Source organism: Mastacembelus armatus, chromosome 20, assembly GCF_900324485.2.
Source record: "Mastacembelus armatus chromosome 20, fMasArm1.2, whole genome shotgun sequence".
NCBI classification, from domain to species: domain Eukaryota; kingdom Metazoa; phylum Chordata; class Actinopteri; order Synbranchiformes; family Mastacembelidae; genus Mastacembelus; species Mastacembelus armatus.
In genome coordinates this window covers 6,585,401-6,603,295 of record NC_046652.1, presented here as the reverse complement: position 1 = coordinate 6,603,295, position 17,895 = coordinate 6,585,401, and the positions used below count along the sequence as shown (strand labels likewise).

At 37.3% G+C, this 17,895-nt stretch overlaps 3 protein-coding genes across 6 annotated transcripts in view; all 3 read right to left on the bottom strand.

The window, feature by feature from the left end:
- Positions 1 to 413, bottom strand: part of stau2 (staufen double-stranded RNA binding protein 2) — an 85,052-nt gene extending 84,639 nt beyond the window's left edge. For both annotated transcript variants that reach the window (XR_003294728.1, XM_026291945.1), the window contains exon 1: positions 341 to 413. The gene's annotated coding sequence lies outside the window, so the exon portion shown is untranslated. The remainder of the gene's footprint in view (positions 1 to 340) is intronic.
- A 1,736-nt stretch (positions 414 to 2,149) lies between these two features.
- ube2wb (ubiquitin conjugating enzyme E2 Wb) lies at positions 2,150 to 11,590 on the bottom strand. Of its 2 annotated transcripts, none has more exons than XM_026292655.1 (6): positions 11,545 to 11,590; positions 8,296 to 8,387; positions 6,083 to 6,185; positions 4,585 to 4,740; positions 4,409 to 4,484; positions 2,150 to 4,302 (listed from the first exon to the last, which is right to left on the bottom strand). In XM_026292655.1, the coding sequence occupies exons 2-6, from the start codon at positions 8,334 to 8,336 to the stop codon at positions 4,289 to 4,291; spliced, it is 390 nt and encodes a 129-aa protein (XP_026148440.1). In that variant the 5' UTR covers positions 8,337 to 8,387; positions 11,545 to 11,590; the 3' UTR covers positions 2,150 to 4,288. The 2 variants fall into 2 exon arrangements, with proteins under 2 accessions (XP_026148440.1, XP_026148441.1); XM_026292656.1 differs by lacking the exon at positions 11,545 to 11,590 and adding an exon at positions 9,231 to 9,248.
- A 598-nt stretch (positions 11,591 to 12,188) lies between these two features.
- On the bottom strand, positions 12,189 to 16,168 carry eloca (elongin C paralog a). Of its 2 annotated transcripts, none has more exons than XM_026292567.1 (4): positions 15,972 to 16,168; positions 14,042 to 14,063; positions 13,810 to 13,953; positions 12,189 to 13,174 (listed from the first exon to the last, which is right to left on the bottom strand). In XM_026292567.1, exons 2-4 carry the CDS (start codon positions 14,043 to 14,045, stop codon positions 12,984 to 12,986), a joined length of 339 nt encoding a protein of 112 aa, XP_026148352.1. In that variant the 5' UTR covers positions 14,046 to 14,063; positions 15,972 to 16,168; the 3' UTR covers positions 12,189 to 12,983. The 2 variants fall into 2 exon arrangements, with proteins under 2 accessions (XP_026148352.1, XP_026148351.1); XM_026292566.1 differs by lacking the exon at positions 15,972 to 16,168 and adding an exon at positions 14,513 to 14,639.
- Positions 16,169 to 17,895: the final 1,727 nt, after the last annotated feature.

Sequence of the window (17,895 nt, the reverse complement as noted above, 5' to 3'; positions counted from 1 at the left end):
TACCAACGAGAAAACAGCAGTTCCTGCACATGTCAGCTCCTAAAAAAACACTCCAACAGAAGTGGGAAACATACATGCTATGGTGAATATGCCACTGTTGTTTCTCGTGATGAATATACACTCTGTACCCAGCTGTAGTTACGCTGGTTTAGCCGGTTAAAGCTCATCATGGCTGATCGGCCGAGCACCCCTTCTTGCTAGCATCCCCTACCGCCCAGTACTCCACGAAAACCTGGAGATTTTCAGTGCACCCAACGTGATATACATGTGGCAACAGCATGATGAACCATCCAGATACGACCCTACAACAAAGGGACAAATATTTTAGGGTTTTTATTACCTTTGTCCAGGGCCAGACCCCAGTTACACCTCCAACATCGGCAAACACTAAAGAGAACTGGATGGAAGAGGGAACAGACCATTTACCTCATCTGGGTAAAAATGGAAATATGCCAATTTAAAGCAGATGACTTATCACTTTCATATTGAATGCCTAAAGTTGGTATTTTGTTTATTTGGTCAGTGTTAAATATTGTATATCGCCAACTTAACATCATTAAATATTGAGGTAAAGCTTGTCTGAATCATCCACCCCCGCATGGATTGAGAATGGTTTAGTCCTGGTTTGGCTTCGCAGAGCCTACATTTTTTAAAAGTTTGATTTAGAAACAAACTCAGTCTTTGCTACCAATGCATTTATTTTGCAGATGGATCAGAGTGAATAAACTTACTTAATACTTGGCACTAAAACGTCACACTGTTTAACAGTGATATTGAAACTGTCTCATAGCAAATAAATACATTCAGAGCCAAGATAAGAAATGTTTCAGTAACATAGACATGACCAGCAAAACTAATTCAGAATATTTTTTAAAGTTGAAAAAATTGAGAATCTGACCTTTTCCTTTTTCTTTTGTTGAGCTTAGCTAATTACTTTAAAGTTGGACTGCCATTGTACAGCCCTCTGCTGCTGGGACCAGGTCTAATTAAGTTGTGCCTTTGCTCAAGGGCACTTCGACAGGGCAGGTGACTCTTGGTCACAGTCTTCATTCTGTTTGACAAGGCTGATTGAACAGGCAGTGATATTTCTCCTCTGTAATAATAGGTGGAGTTCAGACAGACAGACTCTGGGACTCTATAGCTGGAGGGGACCAACCTAAATTAGAGGGGGAACATTTTACTCCAGAATCTGGGGGATCAGAGGGATTTCTTGTAGGCCTACAAGTTTGCAGCTCTGCCAATAGATGGTGCCACTGAACCACATTTTCTTCTTGTAGTTCATGGGTTGTTCTTCTGTAATTGTACTGATACTTTCTCAATATGTTGTGTGCTGTATGTGCATATATACATATAGAGAATACAATTAAGAAGATGCATGTTGTCTGGATCATACAGTACTGTGCAAAGGGTTTAGGGATTTTAGATGTTTTAAATTCTTATCACACAACATCATCAGGTGTCTGATTGATTCCAGGTTCATTGTGCAAGACAACAAGCCCATACAGAACCCACTAGAGTTCATGAAGAGTTCAGAACTATTTTCAGAGGCAAGAAGAAACAAGAGTCCTGCAGCAGACGGTCTGACCCCCACAGAGGTGTGATCTGGGCAGTGGGGAGTCAGTCTGGAATCCTATGAAGAGACAGAAATACTGGGACAGTCTGAATCCACAGAAGAACTGCAGCAGCTTCTCCAAGTCCCAATACTGATTAGATTTAGGTTTGGTTCCCTTTACTGCATTTAGTAAATGAAAACCACAGTGTTTAATGCCTAAAACGTTTGCACAGTACTGCAAGTTGAGTGCATCTGAAAAATGTTCAAATTCAAAGATTCAGTGTGATGCACTGAAGCATCTTCACATCCTTTCGGTGTTTGGCAAACATCACAACTCTGGAAAAAAGAAAAATACATGTATATTTTAGATCTTATAGACACATTTTAACCATGATCTTTTAAAATATCTGAATAAAACCCAAGTTTACCTACTGGGTCACCATCAGACATGCATTTTCATTCTGAAGCTGGGAGTCATAGTTTTTATATGCACCTTAAAGTGACACTGTATTTTATTGCCATCAAAGAATCCATACAGGACTTCAAGTAAGAAGATGACAGAGGGACTTCACATTTGAACAAGTAAGCCAAGGAAAATAAAAGTGAATCTTTAATTTTATTGATTATGAAAATGAACAGGCACCTGTTACATGGAGCTTGCACATCCCAGAATCCCAGAAGTTTCAAATATAAATAACACACCCTCATTAGTGTTGATCACTCAACAACCTGCAAACTTAGTTCAAATCACATTAAAAAGGAAAAAATAATGGGGGGGGGTGAAAAAAATCACATCATCCAAACCTTTGTCACACACTGTGACTGTATCTCAACAATCATTTCAGTCCTACTGTTTTTCTCTCACACCACAGTGACAACAGACAAGACCATCATAAAGGAGCTAAAAATTAGTGGTTAGATAGATGTTTATAAGTTATCAACATAGTTTTGAGATAGTGGGGTGCTGTGGTAATCTCATCTACAGGATAGAGAATCATGACATTCAAGTTGACTCAAGAAACTCAACCAGACCCTGGAAAAAGCAAAAGCAATGCAAACAACCCAAGATGGAAAAGGACAGAAAAGTATCTGACTGGATGGCGATAAATATTTCTTTAGGAATGGACTGATTACAGTCTGAAACGAGCCATACAACCTCTGGAGCTGCGGTTTGCGGTATCCATCCTATTAATCATTATCTAAGTTATGAAAAGACTAAAAGGTGTCACAATGCCTGATGCCAATAAGAAAATGCAGGGTTTAAAAGTGCATGCACCCCCACTGTAAAACTACTAAACTTATTTTTTTTTTTACCAAGAGTAGTGTTTGTTGTTGACTGTACACCTCTTAATTAGCAAAAGATGCAGGTTACCTCCCAATGAAACAATGCACTCCTATTAATATTCTGCTGTAAATGCATCCTCTGCTCATTTCTTTCACATCATTTAACAATTTATATACAACAGTTTCAGACATGTTATAAGTTTACAACATAACAGTCTCTTTTGGTGAAAATATAGTTAAATTCAAAATATCTGATAGGTATTCTTTTAGAGGTGATATCTTTGTTGAAAAAGTACCTGAGCCAAAACTCTGACCTGGGGGACTCACAAAAGCCTTGTCTCCTAGAAATACATACCTTTTCATCACTGACTACTATTCTGCTGATCAAAAGCAAGTTTAAATTAAATAACAAATACAAAAAAAGCAAAATACACACTGACCCATCAAAATCCCCCCCTTTTCAAAGCATCAGCTAGTTGAAAAAAAAACAGTACAAAAGGAATTCAAGATATTTCAAATCAAACATTTCAGAAGATTAAAGCATGAGTTTAAAAAAAAAAGTCACACACAAATAAAAAAAAAAAAAAGGACCATGCAACAATGTTCTCATACAGACATTCTTTAAATGGAAGAGACATTGCTGCACATCTTCCTGTCTGCTCTAATGAACACTTTAGAGGTTCTGCCCAACATAAGAGAGGTGTGCACACTGAGGTCATCAGATGTCTAGGAGATTTATCTTTATAGGTTTTTTTCTCATATGTACCAACATTCTTGTGACACAGCAGGAAGAACTGCAACCAAGTCTCAAGCTGGAAGATGAATAAGGTAACTGTGTATGCACTTGATTCAGTGGTTGCAAACTAAAACATTTTAACCTGATAAATAGCAGTACCTGCAGTACAACTGAAAGTTGGGGTAAATATACTAATAGTCATTTTTTAAACTAGATATTTTCACAGTGCATATAATAATATAAAAACAAACAGATGACGCATTTTCTTGGGGTAATGACAGTCAGATCCCATCCAGACAACAATTTGATTTGGATTTCTCTTTGCAGGCCCAAACATGCGTCCATCAGTTATTATTGCACAACACAAGGACCTTAACGTGAAGACCCAAACACAAGCAAAAACAATAATCTTAAACAAGAATTTTAATTATCTCACTACAAATCCACCTTCCTTGCTCTCTGCATGACTACCTTTTTGCTTCTTGGGTGCATTTAAACTTTTTTTTTTTAGTTTTTTTTTTTTTTTTTACTTTCTATGTTACAACCGACTAAAATGTGCATCCAACTGCCCACTGGGGAAATGCAGTTAAGAGCCTCCAGCGCATGTTGTCCATTGTTCCAGTCAAAGGTCAGAGTTCAAAGACTGAATGATTAAAAAGTGCTTCACATAGGTCAGTAGGCCTTCTTCCTTCTATGATTATTACAAAGTTTGTACATTAGCATGTATCATCTGTGAAAGCAAGCAAAAATAATTGCATACTGTTAGAATAACTCCCAACTGCCTTTACTTTTGTTCCCCAGTCAAAAAAGGAAGAAAATTACAGAACAATACTGACCATGATACCACCATTTTGTCTTCTTTGGATTTTTGTTACACGTTCTTACATAAAAGGAGTTATCAGGTGGTCGTCTCTGCAGAAAAAGAAAAAAGCATTTAGATTTAATATTTAATTAGCACAGTTTACATAATTAACTACATTTGTTACCCAAGGCATCAGTACAGGTTCCCTACCTTTTCTTTGCAGCTGGACAACATGCTGATAATGCTAAGACAAACTGATTGCACTGAGAGGGCTGGCGACCAATCTTCCGTTAGAATAGACAGACAGATGTGACCGTTGCTATACACATGAGGGTGGACAGGTATATTTTCTCCTGTAAACATTACCTGGAACAGTGAAAAACAGTGGCTATTGAAATAATTCACAGAACAAGTATAAGAAGCATATACAGGTGGTATTTGGGGAGTACTTGCAGGGAAAAAGTTGAGTTTTTTTCCCCCATTAATGGTAAAAGATAATGAGACTTGCTATATAAGGTCAGGCTTAACCCTCTATAGCAGCATAAGCTTATGGGATTAGGACAAAAGGGATTGGGATGAGGTGAGAGAGGGGAAGAGAAAACAGAAGATAAGGTATGTTTTATTTTTTAAAAAAGGAGACATAATTTTCTATAAAAGGCATCACAGGATTATAAAGGTATGCAAGATACAGGAAGTGTGATGAAAAAAATGTAAAATGTAAAAATAGTAAAAAGGGCAGGGAAGAGTAACAGTGGTGTTGAGGCAGTTTAGCTTTAGATAGGGCCTCACAGGAGAGTGTATTCTGCACATCATAGGGCTGGAAGCAGGGTGATAAAATGGCTGTTACACATAGGAGCAGAGAGTAAAGCCAAGACTATACACCAACCATTAAGACAGGTGAAAGTATGGTCTTTGTTCTCAGAATACTTAGAAAAACATCAGAACACATTTTGATAGTGGCCCTGATCCTCTTCTTCCAAAAGCTACTTGCTTGCAAAAAGATAAACTATTAAGTGAAATGTCTCTCACACACTGTGGTTTTAACAAAGCTTTGACCAGACAGGTCATGCTTTACTATCTCAGTTTTGTATTACAGTTAGTGTTTAATGTTTGAATCCAACTCTGCTTTTTGTTTGTCTCTGTCTTGATATGTAAACTTAAAATGACAACAAATGACATTATGTTGAAAAACTGCAAACAAAAATATGTTGATAGTGGAAGAGGCATTTTCCAGTTTCATCTGTTTCATAGTTAACAAAATAAATATGTCATGTTTTGTAGCAAATCTGCAGAAATAAGTACACGTGGACCTCTATGATAGGAGCTGTACAGACATTAATAACCAGCATTCACAGGGTAGGGGGTCTCTCAAAATAATGCTCTGAGAACTATACATTTGAGCAATTCAGAACTTTCTCCACACATTACATGCACTAGAGCCGTTTAGACTGAAGTTTGTAAGAGGACCTTTCTGACAATGGGCACTTTCGATTTGAGAAGACAACAGCTAAGTTTATGTGATTTTCTCTAGACTGCCTCATTCTTTATTTTTAGCTGGGCAGGGTTCTGATGAGTGAAGCAAGATTGCTGAATTAAACTAATCTTTTCAAACACATCTTCAGTGGGACCTCTGTACCCGTATCTGAACGGAACCAAGTTTTCACAATGCCTTACTTTTAACCACATACACCATGTAGCTTCTACATACCTGAGGTGAATCGAAAGGGTATCGACTACTAAATTTGAAAAGCAGCTGAAATTTCTCTCCTTCATATAGTGTGCCAGGTGCTCCCTCCATGTCTACAATCCACCTAAAGAGATAACACGAAATTTAAATATGTTAAACATTTCAAACAAAGTAAAAATTACACTGATAACATACTTTATATAGGATACAATAACAGGTTATTAAATTCCTCTTGTCAAGTCATGATATCAGGTTAACACTGTCTTTAATACAATTACTATATCATAACTGTCCTAACATGAACAAGTAGGGTAATATCTGTCTGCCTGACATATCTCACCAGCAACTGAATGAATTGCCATGATGCTTTTTGCAGACAAATGGTCTTATCTATTAATGAACAATGTGTCTTTGTATTTGTCTATAGTCTTAATAATTGATTACATGCTTTACATTCTGTATTGTTGCAGAATGACTTGCATGGTTCACATATGATTGTCATTAAAAGGGAATCATACATTATGTAAACTACCAATGCAGCAGTAAGTGTGTAATCAAAAGCTTTTAGTCTGACTCATTCCAGTGACATTCAATATTCATCTGGGTTATGACAGTGGTTTAGTAATAATATAATACATAATATAATACTCTATCGATCCAGTGGACAAAATATATTTCACTTCTGTAGCCTGCCTAGAGGGATTCAATGCCTTGTTAAGAATGGCAAATGATTGCAAATATACAGCTTTGATCCTGGGCTCTGCTATGGCGGACAGTCTACTTTCTCAACATGGCCACAACCCATAAAGATAGATGTAATTTAACGGACAAATCAAATATCTTAATTCAGAGGAAAACCTTTATGGGGAAACCTCAGAATAAAAGAAAACCCTGGAACAGTGGTGGCAGCATCACAATCTCTGGCCTAATTTCGTTCAGGCAAGCACTGCAGACAGGACACCATGATGACCTGTGGCTATTGTTTGAGGTTATAGTCTCATGTCTCTTAAATCTACCCTGGAGCATATGACCATTTAGGCATAAAAGGTCAGCCTTGTTTAAAACTACTCACAGAATGCCAGACGCAGTATGGCTGAACATGATGCTGAGCTGTGCCTGATGCAACCCACGCTGAACACAGGCATGGACTACAAGGAGTACAAGCCTGGTGATAATATCATCCAAGCAACTCAAATAACAAATTATTGAAAGTGGGAGAAATGCAAACAACAAACCTAGTATACATATGAGTGATTTGACAGTGATTTAAAGCAGGAGTTGGTTTTCAGTCACTCCCTTTATTTTCATTTTATCACAAAGCTACTCCATCAGCATAAAGTCAACAGCTATATCATTATCAACCGAGCAGTTTCAGGTGAGAGAGTGGACTATATGACTATAAAACTAAAAGCACATGGTCAACTTACCACTCACACACACTGCAGTGTTATTACTGAGTTTTCTTTTCATGCTTAGATAAAGATAGGTAAAATCCCAAACAGGAACAGAGTATGTACTGTTTGTCTTTCTCCATTAGGACCTGTGTGATAAGTAAGGTCATATCCCCACTACTGTCAGTCACAATGACAGAACAGACCTTAACAACAGACTTAGAACAAAAGGGCACACCCATACATAGCATTTCAAATTTGAGATGCACAGTTAACAAGCCAGCAGAACAGGTTGGGAGACTTGTCCAGAATGCAAAACAAACATTCATTTAATCTTAACAGACTAGATGTTATTAAATTACAAGCACTGTAACTTGCTTTGCCTATTTAAAGCACCAGGGAATCTAGCAATTAGTTGGAAGACATTCTGAACAAGATAAGTTACCACTTTTCAAAGTTGTTATCCAACACCAGAAAAAAATCTGAATGACAGCCAAAAATCTGGTGTCATCCTTACTGCCTAATTAACACAACTGGTCACTTAAGAGCAAACCAAGACACCCAGAGAGAAAGATCAGCTAAGGGGCCTGTTCCCTTTGCTAACCAAACCCAGCTCCTGCATACCACTGCTCAATCTTTTATAAGGATGAGGGAGAATCTACCGCGGGGCCAAAGCTGCCAGTCACTGGAATGACCCCATTTCTTCCTCACCAGTCACACCTTGTGTCTCATACCAGTATTGCTGCAATAGTGACCTACCTCTGCCACAAGTAGTCACATGTTACTGATGCAAACCTTCCTCTATGACTACTGAAGGGATAAGTGATAGTAACAACAACTTACTGTGTAATGGTATTCTGTACACTTTTTTCGTTGAGCGTCATTCCTGGGGGTGGATCATTTTGCAGGGCTAATAATTCCTTCTGTAGCCTTTTCTGTTGGGGGACAATGTGTTTAGGTTACTATCACACTCCACTTTACTAAAATAAGAGTAGCATAATGTCACAAACACAAATCATAATAAATAAACGTCCGAGTTACAGGAGATTTAACATCTTTCTTCCTTTTATTGTGCGATTCATAACCAAATTACAGTAAAACATCACTACTTGGATGAAATGATTTATAGTATTACGCCAAAGTGTAGATGGATTAAAGCTACTCCCCTTCACTGCTGTGATCCTCGTTGCCAACGTTACAAGATCTCAAACGATTTCTACTTGATAGTTAGCAAACGCCCTTTAACAGTAGATTCATTTTTGAAGTTGGCTTTTTACATAAATCGTGTCAAAGCTCATCTCGTTTTGGACACAGGTTGTAAAGAGATTCACCTGTTAAGCTCAAGATAAATGAACAGGCTCAATCTGCGTACCCGTCTCGTTAGCTAACGTTAGTCACCCTCAACGCCAAACAGTGCTCAGCTGAAATAAAATGATTTTTTTTTAAAAAAACACAATGAAACTTAGAACATAACATCACATCCCTTCAATTATCATCCCTGAGCCAAATAATGACATCGCCAGGCATCAGTAAAAGGTCAGAGGAAGCTGGTTTCCAGGAAGCCTTGACTTGGTGATGTTAGGCTAGTTGTGTTGCTAGCAAAGAGCAAACGGTGGAGCTAAACAGTTCAGGGTTAAATCCACCCATTCTTACTGTAATGTCATCGCTACTTCAAGTAAACACATGGCGTAAATTTAGTGGCGAATAAACTACCAGAAACACAGCAGCGGCGACCCGGTAAATTAGAAATAAGAGATCGCTGTCAAAAATACTCCTACCTGCATCGACGCCATAATGGAAACTATGGAGCCCCAGAGTGTTCAAAATTAAGTAAATAAATAGGACGTTAAGAAATTACTAATTATTTGAATAAAAATACACATTATTTAAATGAATATTAACGGCTTTATAATATGCCCATTAAATTGTAAAATAATGCAACACATTTTTAAAATTCAGCTCATTATTATGAAATATTTCATTCTGCTTCTTGTCACAATAATTACAAAACTCCTTTTTAAATTCATACAGTTTTTAATTTCAAAATGTCATTTTTCCAATGTTCCCTTTTATTTCACAATGCCTTTTTTCAGCTGAATGACTTTGTCTGTCAATCAAGGCCAGGAGGGCGGGGCCAGTTATGTGGTTTGCTGCTCATTTGTTTCAGACCTAAGCAACAGCACATTGATAGCGTCGATTTAGGCCTGGTGGTGTAGGGTGTAGTGGATATGGCAGTATAATAGGTGGTAGTATGCTACTCAAATAACAGGTGCACCTCTGGAAACAAAACCAAAATGGGCCAGATGGAAAAACGGATGGCATGGCGGTGTTCTGGCTTAACTTGAGGCATGTTAACTGGTGACACTGGGGTGTGTGAGGCTGTGGTTAGGGAGGCCACAGGTCAGAGGTGACTGTGCTGATACCTGCTCAAATCACTGCTCACCTAGATTAAAAAAAGTTCTTGTCAGTCTAAACATTTGTTTCATACATCATTAGCGATTATTCTCATGTAAAGTGGATTTGAACTGTTCAAACAAACAAGTTAATGTTACAGTTTAACATGTCATATTGCTTGGACGAGGTGTGGAGATGCTGTGTCAAAGCTTGACACCAGATTAACTTGTGATAGTGTGTCAGTGACTGTGCTTCATGTTGAAGTTAGAGTATTTGTGTATCTATGTACTGTATGTCTTCATCACAAAGATAATTTATGTTACTGAGCAAATCTATGCTTCAAATGAGACATTTTTGTTGAGTGGACAGTGGAGGATACAGGTAGAGAAATTATGATTGTTTTGGCCATGAAAAGGTCTATAAACTCGGTAAATGTCACCTCTTAAAGTTATATTTGTCTTTAAACCACAATTGGTGTTTTGTTTGTTCTGGCATGTTAAACTGTTTGATCTGAGCGGATTTGAATAGTGTATTACATTTACTGACCTTATTAACCGTTTAACATCAAATAGGTGGACAGGATTCACATTTAAGATACCTGTAATGTATTTATAACTAGTCAAAACTGTAATTTAAGATATCTGCAATGACATTTTGACCAGTTAAGATGCCTCAAGTTGGATCAGAACACTGGAAGACAGCTGCTCCTGGGCAGATTCAACATGGACACAGTGCTCTATTACTCTTAAAGTTTTTATCATTTCTTTGTTGATGCTAAAATAATGAAGAGCACCTGTTATGCCAAGCATTTCTAAAATAATGTCTGTGTCAGTACAGTATCTCCTGATAAATTCACGAACACCACTCCAGTCTATCATCACTCTCATTTGTTAGCTAGCTAGCATGTAGCATTATAATTGTAAGGTCAAAGAGGTGCAGGTAACAAGGAATAGTAATCGATACTGAACGAGCAGCCAATCACATAACTGGCCCCACCCCGACCTTGATTGACAGGCAAAATCATTCTGCTGAAAAAGGGCATTTTGAAATAAAAAGGACACTGGGGGAAATGGCAGTGTGAAATAAAAGACTTCACTGGAAAAACGACATTTTGAAATGAAACCTGTTGGAATTTTTAAAAAGGAGTTTTAGAATAAACTTTAAAGATATGCTGCGTTATTTTACAATTTCATGGTCATGTTATAAAATTGTGTATATTTATTTAAATGTGTATTTTTATTCATATAATTAGTCATTTGATGATGTCCTATTTATTTATTTAATTTTGAACACTCTGGGGCTCCATAGAAAACCTACATCAGCGCAGAGTGGATGAGAGGGGAGGACTGTACGTCAGAAGTCACGTGAGTGGAGACGTCCTGTTTGAAAGATGAAATCAATCCGACTATTTTTTCTTAACTATTTATGATCTTTAACAGAAAACACATAATATATATGCATATATTATGTCTATTGTGAAGTTATATCTGTTGTTCAAACCAACTTTGGCCACATAAACATTATAGATGGCTTCTACTCAAGGAGGTATGCATTCATCCATAGTTATTTAACACAAGGATAGTTCTTACATACATTGGTTAACAACCTTATGCAATTTGAAATTTCAGTGGATTATAAATCCATCCTGTCCTTTATCAGTACATCTTTAATGACACCCATCCATAATCTGCCACTTACCCTGGAACAGCCATGGTCAGGGGTCTCGAGTCAATCCCAGCTGACATTTTGCGAGATGCAGGGTACACCCTGGACAGGTCACTAGGCTGTTGCAGAACTGACACGCAGACAGATAAACACTCACAAGCAATTTTAGAGCAGCCAATTAGTCTCACCCAAACTACATGTGTTTGGACTGAGGGAGGAAACCAAGACCCAGAGAAAACGCAGGCACTGAACACAGAGCCTTCTTAATGTGAGACAGTTACAACCACCACAGTGCTGTGCCATCCTTTTTAATAACATTTATGTAGGAAATTATTTTCTTTAATCCTGTACTAGCTGCAATAGAAGGATTAGCAGGAGCCTTGGTGGTATTCACCTATTCATTTCTTTTGCCTATTAAAGCACATATGCAATATGAGCTCCCACTTTATATAGTTGATATGTTTGACAGATAACTCAAAGAAACTCTAAATTTATTTAATTGTGGTACATCATGCAGTAACACGTAACCACATTAAAAAGTGTAGATGTATGTTTAACTAGAAACATTTAGTCAGTTATAAGATCATATGATGAACTTGTCTTTGTCATTTTGCCTACATTGACTGATCATAAGGCCTTTTTCACTAGATTCAATCATAAAAGGGCAAACTTGAATATCATGTCATAATACTTTGGTTTAATATAACATGTATCACATCATTAGTCCTAAATATTTAAGTGCCCATGGGTTTACAGCATATTTAGACTAGTCAAAAGTTTGGACATACTTTCCCAATGAACTGAGAATGTCTAAACTTTTGACTGATGGTGTACATTATTGTCAAACACTCAGTTTCTGAAAATCTGAAACAAACTTAGACCATACTGGAGGTGTAAGATTACTGCAACTTCAACACATAATTCAATTCAAAACAACAAATGTAAACCATCTTATTTTCTAGATATCACTAATACTGCAGGTGAATATAAAGTGATCTATATCCCATCTCTATTATGTCCAACGGTCAACATATTTTACTCTATATGTATTTGCCTCTTTCTGGCCTTTGAAAGACTTTGTAATATCTTGAGACAGACCAAAAGATACAAAGTATACAAACAATTTTTAAAGTGGTAAGAAAAATATCTACTTAATATGGAACAAGGTAGCAATTGGCAACAAAGCACTCACCAAATAAGTTTTTATTAAGATGAAGAGGTGAGGAAAACTTTCTGGGGTAAGTGTTTACATTAATCACATTCTTGGCAAAGGGATTCAGTGTGATACATATATTGATTATATTAAAATGATTTCCCTTACTTCTAATAAAATTACAACAAAGCCAAGTGCTGGAAGAAAAACAAAAAAAACTTCTCATGCAGATATTTTTCATATGAAGAAAATGGCAAAACAATTTAAATATTAAAACTAGGCAAAACAGGTTTCAAGCTTCTACATAACTTTTGTAACTTTAGCAATCCAAAAAATTTGCAGCCATAAGCAGTTCCAGCGCAATCTCTGGAGCGATGGGAAATTCTGGTATTTCTGTGGAGCTGTTGGTGTAACGGACCTTGTAGGTGAAATACATGCAGACTTTGGACAGGACATGAGAAGGAATCTCCCTGAAGTTCACTTCATTGGTTTCATTCTCAGCGAATTGCCCTGCAGATGAAGGGTTATTGTGTGTGTCACAAGCAGAAATCATACAACTTGACATATGTTTGAATATCCTATCTAGGAAGTAGATATGAAACAGATTAATTCTGCAAGATGCTTAACATGGTGAACATACAGTTGTGTGAAAAGTAACCTTTTGGTATTTCTGAGAAAGCTATAAACAACCTGCACACTCAGACAAGGCCAAAATTTAAATATGACAACATTTTGATCCAGATTGGATCTTCATCAGGTCATGATGTTTAAAAATGATAGGAAATTACTTCCCATCCATTTATAATCACTAACTACCAATCAGCTGTTAGGGTACATACTTATGCCAAATGTAGTCAATTAGTAATACCCAGTGAGTATAAATACATTACATCTCACTACATAATACTTGTTAATAGATAACATTGGTTACAGAAACTGGATGTAGTAAATAATCAAAGAAAACGACTGCATCTGCAAAGGATTTATAAAAAAAAAAAAAGATACTCCCAATGGATTATAATTATAATCATTCCAGCTAAAATAGGGCCTAATACCCTTTACAAGCCATATGCAGAGGTATGTGCATTTCAAAGTGAATGAGAAGAAAACTGTTTCCTGTTGGAGTAATCTGCCTGAATCCTCACCTGGCCCACTTAACATGGCTTTGATAGTCCCAGATGTCAAGGCATGCTCTCTTTTCACAATGAACTCATGGCCATCTGAAGAGATCAGCTTTACATACATGGCATCCGGCCCTTCACATCCCCCGTAGGTTCTTTCTTCACCATCTGTCAGACAACACAGACAGACAACCTCAAACAGCTGTAAGCCAACAACCCTATTCTGGAGAATTTGTTAATGCAATAACTTGCTCACCCATGTTGTTTCGAAATGAATCCTGAAAGAGAACAGAGACAAACACAACATCACTCGTGTAAAAACCAAAGTACAGTCGCCAGGTGTGGACCCTGGCTGCAACATTAAGCCCCGACGTTAAGGGGGTTAGCCTCGAGGTCACTGAGACCGTAGCTAACGTTTAGCTACACTAAACACTGACATAAAAACACCACATCTTAAAAGGGATATAGCTAGTTAAATGCCTCCAGCCGCACCGCCTCTGCCCCAATATAGAGTAAACAGCGGCGGTGGTAAAATCCGTTCACTGTTTTAAAGTGAGTTTGCAGTTCACACAGTTAGCTGCTATTGGCTAACGAGCTAACGCCTTACTAAAAACATGCTATCACTGATTGAATCAGCTTCTCACTGCTTGTAAGTAACGTTAGTACAAAATAAACAGTCCAAGACCCGCCCACACACAGGAGCCTGTTATAAAACCACATATCTTACCACTGTACAGCACAAAGTGGAGAAGGCGTTTCAGCTACGAAGCTGCTGATACCCGGAACCAATTTGTACGAAAATTCGTCCGCAATAAATGTCTTCCCTAGGATTCATTTGCAGAGAGAAACTGTTCCCGTCTCTGTACTTCGTACTTGTTTGTGAAACAGATATAGATAGATTCATAAATATTAAAACCCACTTTCATGTTTCGTAGTGTTTCTCTTCTAACTCTAAAGCAGACAAAATGTGTTAGTAAGATACCTGTGGTAATTAAATTCTATCAAATATATTATTATCCACTGAAAAGATGCTTTTCCACATAATAAACACTTACACCTCCGCTGCCCCATATCGCTAAGTGTCACAAGATAATAATCTTACACGAGGGAAACAAGGATATTATTATTTCATTTTAATTTTTTAGAAACGATATTGCTCTGTTAACCCTAAAGATGGCGCCTGTGTTTCAGGTTTACTTTTGTGCCTGTGCGTAAGGGCTGTGATGAACCACAGCAGGTGCTGATTGGGCATGACAGAGACATTTTGCAGACCCATAAATCTGGAGTGAAAAAGAATGAGAGTCAGACACCGTGCACTCTGCACTCTGCACTATCTATATTACAAAAATGCATGTAACACAATTCATACACAGGGCAATTGAAAATGCTTTAGAAAAACATAAAGATAAAACTACAATATGAAATAGATTTTTAAAAAACGGATACAGATTACATAAAAATAAAACTTTAATGTAAATAATGCATTTAATAATATGCATGTTAAAAAATAAATAAATCTTAAAACACTCTAAATAAGTCATTCAGGATAAATTTTAGGTCAAGATTTAAATGTATCAACATTTGGGGCCCATCTTAAATTTTCTGGCAACACTGATAGGCAGCATGAAAACTAAAAATTGCTTCTCCATGGGACAGCCAGGACACCAGTCCCTGATGTTCAGAGGGTTCTAGCACAGTAGGCTTATTTGGAATTAGTGATTGGGAAATGTAGTTATGCCCAATGCCCTTGATCAATTTAATAATAAGAAGTTGAAAGATAATTCTCCAACTTGAACCTGATTTAGAGCGGCTTCAGAAATCACCATCCAGTTATAGAGCCCTTCCAATTACATTCCATTGTCCACTGTATCAAATGCAGCACTAAGATCAAATACCAAATACCAAGTATTCAACTGTGTGAATATTGGCATAATCTTTCAGGGTTATATAAAAGACCCATTGTTTCTAAACTAGATAATTTAACTTGTTAGAATCACCAAAGAATCAATATATCTCATAAAGTCTAGTTTAATAAATAAAGGTAAACACATAGAGCCATTGTCAGGTCTATAACGTCATGTTGCCTTGATCCTGCCTGGTGGTCTTTCATGTAGAAAAACTGATTAATGTTCATATTTGACACATTTACCTGAGCTGGGACATTAAGAGTAGACTTCTGAGTGTACCTGTTAATGGTGACTTCTGCAGAGGTGACGTCTAGTTATGCTATCACTTTCTGTTCCAGAAAGTACTAGTAGCCTCCTGCCTGTTGACTGCTTCTGTTGTTGGTTGACTCACACACACAGTCTACACACAAACGCTTACTCACATACATAACCATAAACAATTACTGACCTTCCATTCCCCTATTACACCATTAGTGCATATGATCAGAGCAAGCAGCTGATGGCGGCCTCTTTTATGTCCCTCTGATACAACCCACTCCGTTGCAGCTGCTCTTATCTCTATTTTAGGAAGACTGCTCTGGGTCCTTAGGCCACAGCTTCCTTAACACACACAGACAGACTCAATATATGCTGGTTGGTAGTTAACTGTATTAACTATGTTAACTATGCAGTTTAAAGCTTTTTCATTTTTTACTCATTGTGAAAGGTAAACAAGTTATTTAAAGGTGCGTATAGTATGGTGGGCAAAAAGCATATCCATGAAACCAAGTCAGAAAACTTAGCCATGATAGGGAAAGATGGGGGGTGGAATGTCTTTGGGTATTTCTTGTCTGAAAGGAGAAGGAGGCCCGTCACAGTGAATTTGAAGGTAATGTCACATTTGCCACCCTTCCCTGCAGTTCTCATGATGGTTCTAATCTCACAGACCTTTACTGGAGAGGAGCATCAGCAACCCATGGCAAATAATTGTGTCTCACTGAATGAAAGGTAAAGTAATATTTTATAAAATACATATGTATTTATTTCAATAATTTAAAAAACATCAACAAAAATGATAATGTAAATCCATCTCAGATTTGCACTTAATGTATAAACTTTACTGATACAAATAACAAATTTTGAGGGATAAAAAAAGACACTGCTGCTGAGGGAAAAGGGAACTTTGGATGGTCATCAGCTGGTGAGAGCGGAGAGGCAAATAAAAGAGCATATACACTAAGGGTGCTCCGGATAGCACCTTAAGGTGCGGGCTGCTACACTCGCAGTGTGTGAAGGAGCACTCCTGCACATCCTTTATGCCTACTGGCTGTCACCGAATCTGTTGCTGTTCACCTGTGTATTCATGTTTGAATGTAGACTGACACCATCTGACAATGACATCTTGCTGACTCACCTTACTATTTATTCTCACATATTTGTACATATCTTGTTATTATGCTTTGGCACCTGAGTTTCAATAAAGTGTCATCTAATCCAATCTAATAGTTTGAACACTCAGTCTAGCAGTAGATCTAACCCACGCTCAGATTGCAGGCTGTGAAGCCCATAACACCTCGACCCATGAGGGCTGACACCACAAAACCTCCCCTTGAACTAGCACACAATTAAGTTAGATGTCACATCAGAAAGAAAAAATCCTGCTCCATATCTCATTTTAATTAGAAAAATATGACATTATATATTATATTAATAAGATAATTAAATGAATTATTAAATACATTATAGTTCATCACAACAGTTGAAAAACTTTTTTATTAGCTTAAAAATCTTTATTCCCATCTGTCCTGATTTTTAACATAGACATCATTAAGTAATTGTTATTTTCATTTTATTGTCATGAAAATGTATTCAGCAATATATTAGCATTATGATGTGTCCATCAAAGAAATAATTACACAACCCTGCTCTCCCCCGCATGAAAGTGCATAAGCCTGTTTTATAAGCAAAAATGAACAGTATCAACAATACTAGTCCTGTATTTATGTGATGTTGCATCAACACCAAAAAAGTTCTGGCCTATCTTCCTCAGAGAATCACATTTTTACATGCAGCTCATCAGGATAATGTCTAGCAATGCTCAAGTGCTGGTCTGTTACCATGTTGCTTCATTAGGGCTAATGCGGCAAATAAATATATAATATTTAATTACATACATTTTACATACACTTAAAATCTCCATCCTGGTCAAAAGTTTAGCTGTCAC

Coding starts and splice junctions, on each gene's coding strand:
- ube2wb (XM_026292656.1), bottom strand. Junction 6,186..8,295: donor GTACAGAATACCATTACACA/GTAAGTTGTTGT, acceptor TTATCTCTTTAG/GTGGATTGTAGACATGGAGG. Junction 4,741..6,082: donor ACCCTTTCGATTCACCTCAG/GTATGTAGAAGC, acceptor TCACTGTTCCAG/GTAATGTTTACAGGAGAAAA.
- eloca (XM_026292567.1), bottom strand. Junction 13,175..13,809: donor AGCCATGTTAAGTGGGCCAG/GTGAGGATTCAG, acceptor CTTCATCTGCAG/GGCAATTCGCTGAGAATGAA.